The sequence below is a fragment of the Physcomitrium patens genome, chromosome 25, assembly GCF_059467195.1.
Source record: "Physcomitrium patens ecotype Gransden chromosome 25, ASM5946719v1, whole genome shotgun sequence".
Taxonomy (NCBI): Eukaryota; Viridiplantae; Streptophyta; class Bryopsida; order Funariales; family Funariaceae; genus Physcomitrium; species Physcomitrium patens.
In genome coordinates, this window is record NC_143434.1 from 14,060,842 (window position 1) to 14,065,208 (window position 4,367).

Below are 4,367 nucleotides of genomic sequence, written 5' to 3' on the forward strand. Positions count from 1 at the left end.
ATAATCTAAAAGATCTATGAGTCCCTTAAACAAAAGTATGCAATTTAAATTTGCATCCATATTTTCTCCAATCTTGGAAAGATAATCTTTGCGATGGGCAATCATGTAGACTATAACTGTTGGATAATCTTCAAAATTAAATAAAAAATAAAAAATGGAGAATATACAAATTATAGGAACAAAATCAAAATAAATACTAATAAAAGAATTATTTTACTACATATTCTCTATGGTAAATCTCAATGGAATATAGAATTCACCATGTTTGGCAAAGTTATGGTCATTACAAAAATAACCTTTTCTTCATAGTAATTCATTCACAAAAATTGAGATTGCACATCATTTTTTGGAAGGTTCTATAACTATTTCAAGTTTGAAATTGATAACTCTTCAAATCTTTTGTAGACATGATGTTTCAAAAGTAGATGTGGAGCATTATTCAAAAAAGTGGTGTAACTCATTATTTACCGGTGATTTTTTTTGCTAGGTTACTGTCAACAGATAAAAAAGCAAAAAACAATGTTCCCCTATTTGTAATTATTTTGATTTTGTTCCCCTATTAGTAAATTCTCCTAAACTTTAATAGAGAATTGAAATACCATTGATAGAGTGCCAACATAAGAACCACCAACAAATACAACTTCCTAGAAAAATAGAAGGAAGACTGAATATAAATTTTAAAAATATCAAATATAGATACCACTGCTAGATTAATGGTGGATGAAAAGTCATGAATTCTGCCCAAATCTACCTCAACATTTGTTCTCACATAGTACTAAAATTAATTAAAAACAACTCAAGTGTAGATATGTTAAAAACTCATTTAGACAAAAATTTGTACAACTTCCTGCTTTTGATTTGCAAATTCCAAAATCGTGTAATTTCATTTGTTGGAGTCTCCTCGTCCAAGGCACACAATCTAATAAGCATCAGATCAAATAATAAAGGAATTCCTGCGGCTTATGCAAGGTAGACTGAGAATTACCTCACTAGCCTCGCATGTCAGATCAATGACATTGACTGCAGCAGAACCATGCCTCGCGATGGCTTCTCCTGGTAACCATCGTTTTAAGGTTGTCAACCGCAGGACATTTTCATTGCCCTGAGGTGTTCTCAAACAAACTCGTACAGTTGGGTACTGATGAGCTCGATCACCACTTGATGTAACTGGCGGCTGCAACAGAGAGCATAGACAAGTTCATGGATAGTGTCATGAGATGCACAATCGATCTTTCTACCGCCATATTGAAGCACCATAGTGTTATCAGCCGGAATCTCTCTTGTAAGAGAGCTGAACAAGGATAAACAAGCCTCTGTAATTATGTTCAATATTACAAACTGTTGTGGTGGTGCAGTTAAATGGCTAAGCCAACAAACGACACGTGAGCTTGAATGGACAATCAAAGCTGCGATTAAGACACTTGAAAGCTCTGCATTAGAACAGCGATGGGGTCTGTACCTCTAATGCACATGAGCCTAGAGGTATCAAACTGTAATTATATCTCACGTCATCACTGTGGACCTGGTGGTTTCTGTTGTCTGCCATCAGGAATTGAAATGAGCACAATTGGTTTAGACGACCGCAAAAACGGCACGTCACAAATGTAATAACCCTTCCTCTCCAGCTGAATGATTTCCCCACGCTGTAAGTTTCGCATGTTAGAGTCTCCCAATGCTGAAGTCTCGATTCGAGTTACAGGGTTCAGGACGGACACAAAGTCGTCATTCTCCTCGAGCTTTTTCTTGACGATGAGGTGATCCAAGTCAACGAGAGTCACGGGAACCAACTCTGAAAACTCAGGAAGCCACGTCAATTTCAGCTTAGTGGTCTTCACCGATCCCTCGACATGCAATTCTCCCTGAAGACGAGTAACAAGCCCGTATTGGTCGCGTTCAACTTTCCTAATGAAACAATTACCCCAGTCCATAAGAGTGACTTCCTCTCCCTCGGACACGGCAGTAGCATCTGCGTGATCAAGCCAAATTCTCTTTGTGAAAACGGAGGCTTTCTTCCCAGCTGGTTCATATTTCTTGTGTCGCAGGATCACCCGAGTAAAAGGAGTCTCCGGACCATTGCTTAGATCAAGCAGAACCTTCCCCTCCGAAAGAACAGCTGTATGCCTGGGACAAATAGGGTCAATAATCTTCTTGTTTATTGTCCAGAGCTTGTCCCACTCCATCAGATTCAAATTCTTTGATGCACCCTGCCATGCAAACAATCGAGAAAGCTTGCTTGAGAATCGTTACTGATAGTAGAAAATTCGCAGATCAATAAACGACTGTGGTTGTCACAAACTAAAAGGAGATTCACCAAAATTTGTACCTGAGATAAGATAAACTGCTTGAGAGCCTCAATTGTGAGACCCCTACGAATAATGCCTTGAACTGTCGGAAAACGAGGATCGTTCCAACCCTCCACTCGTCCGTTGTCCACAAACCATTGCAGCTTACGCTTGCTAAGCAGAGTATAAACGAAATTGAGGCGGCTGAAGTCCCATACATGAACCTTCCTGAGTTGCATATCTTCCAGGACTCTGTAATACTGGTCATTTCGATCATGATATTCACTCGATCGAAGTGCATGAGTAACGCCTTCTATGCTATCCACGTAGGGACATGCGAAATCGTATGTGGGATAGACCTTGTACTTAGAACCCACACGGAGGTGAGGAGCTGGATTGCAACGATAATAAACTGGGTCTCGAAGCGATGCATTAGGGTTACTCATGTCCATCTTCGCACGGACACAACACTGAACACCTCTTGGTGAGCCAGCAATCATTTCCTTCCACAATATCAGATTCTCCTCAACACTCTGGTTTCGGCACTTAGACTCGATCATAGCCTTCCTCTCTGTTTGCATTTGCTCTCGCTCCGTGTCATCCACATATGCCTTACCCTCTTTGATCAACTTCTCACACATCTCCATAAGCTGTGGAAAATAATCAGATGTGTACGTAATCACATCCCCCTTCACACCTAATGTTTCCAAATCATGCAGAATGCTCTCCACAAACTCATCTTTCTCTTTCGCCGGGTTTGTATCGTCGAACCGAATAATAAGACGCCCTTTGTACTTTTGCGCGAAAAACTGGTTCAAAAGAGCAGCCTTAGCATGACCAATGTGAAGGTAACCACTTGGCTCGGGTGGAAACCGTGTGCATACTTTGCCCATCTCTGCACCGGGCAAATCCACTTCGAAGGAGCCATCGACCTTCTCCTTTGCCTCATCTGGAGCCGCCGCAGTAGAGCTAGGTTTTGAAACCTCTGCAGCAGGCTTTCCAGAGCCACGCCGAGGCAAGACATCTGCAATCGCAGCATATTGCGCAAGGATGCAATTGTACCATCGTACGAGGTTCGGAAACTTTGAGGATTTCCGAAAGCTTTCCCATCTCGGCCCTGCCCCTGCTAGGTATGCAACTACGGTAATATCGGCTATGGTGAGTTCATTACCAACGAGGAATGTGCGCAAGGTAAGGTAACTGTTGGCATAAGCACAAGCTCCCTCAAACTCAGACCCCACGCCAAAACTAGATGCAAACTTGAGCCAGTCGTCCACCTGCCCAACATTAGAAAAGGATTTAGGGTTCTGTCGTCGAAAATCCGACATAAAAATCTTAGCAGTAACATTCGACCATACAACCATCAAATACACTCACACGCGGCTTCCAGTTCTCCAAATTCAAGCACAGGTTTTCAGTGCTCAACAATGTCGTGCTCCAAGTGAGCCGTTGCAAGAGGAGCCATGCGAGGCTAGTGTGTAACAAAAATACCTCCGCTTTAACATCCACAACTCTGTCTCACCCCTACAAACCCTTCACCTTCCTCTAAACTGAACCACAAGGCTCCCTACATTGAACTGATGCAGAAAATCCCGACTGGCCCCGTGAACACATACACCTGGCATTCGATTTCACCGCTGGATCTCGAAACCTCTACCCTGAAGCTAAATTACAACCTTCAACTGATGAAGCCTGACTTGACACCAAATTACAAAGTGCAGCACTCGCTACATCCCAATACACAGCGTTGCTTACCTCAGAGGAGTTGGAAACGAGCGACTGACCTTCGATGCTCTTCAAAGTGCCAATGATCAAGCTCAGCAACTGCTGCACATCCGCCATCGCCCCCGATCTCGTCGAAATCAATTCACAACCTCCTAAAGAATAATCGCTGGAAAATGAAATTCGCTATCTCTGTAGCTCCTGCCGAAGCGAGCGACCAGTCCCTGAACCCTAGAGCTTAAGATGAATGAGCGATGAATGTATGTTAGTTCACAACGTCCGTTTCATCCACATGAGCTGTGCATGTGTGTTCTCAATGGATATAATTATCTTCATGTAAATTATTTAGCACAGGCGTAAAAT

General features: G+C 42.4%; 1 protein-coding gene across 2 annotated transcripts; it reads right to left on the minus strand.

Annotated features, from left to right (window-relative positions):
* Positions 1-633: 633 nt before the first annotated feature.
* Positions 634-4,159, minus strand: LOC112277462 (glutamate--tRNA ligase, cytoplasmic). 2 transcript variants are annotated; one of them, XR_002968398.3, is made up of 4 exons: positions 4,038-4,159; positions 2,324-3,559; positions 1,460-2,204; positions 634-1,174 (listed from the first exon to the last, which is right to left on the minus strand). XR_002968398.3 is itself a non-coding variant. In XM_024509829.3 (3 exons), exons 1-3 carry the CDS (start codon positions 4,122-4,124, stop codon positions 1,512-1,514), a joined length of 2,016 nt encoding a protein of 671 aa, XP_024365597.1. In that variant the 5' UTR covers positions 4,125-4,159; the 3' UTR covers positions 1,303-1,511. The 2 variants fall into 2 exon arrangements, 1 of the variants encoding a protein (XP_024365597.1); XM_024509829.3 differs by lacking the exon at positions 634-1,174 and having other exon boundaries at positions 1,303-2,204.
* Positions 4,160-4,367: the final 208 nt, after the last annotated feature.

Bases quoted from the DNA above. Each gene is read 5' to 3' on its own strand.
- LOC112277462 (XM_024509829.3), bottom strand. From the start codon at position 4,124: ATGGCGGATGTGCAGCAGTTGCTGAGCTTGATCATTGGCACTTTGAAG. The intron at 3,560-4,037 runs GTAAGCAACGCT...AATGTTGGGCAG, and splicing joins TCGTTTCCAACTCCTCTGAG to GTGGACGACTGGCTCAAGTT. The intron at 2,205-2,323 runs GTACAAATTTTG...TTTGCATGGCAG, and splicing joins AGCAGTTTATCTTATCTCAG to GGTGCATCAAAGAATTTGAA.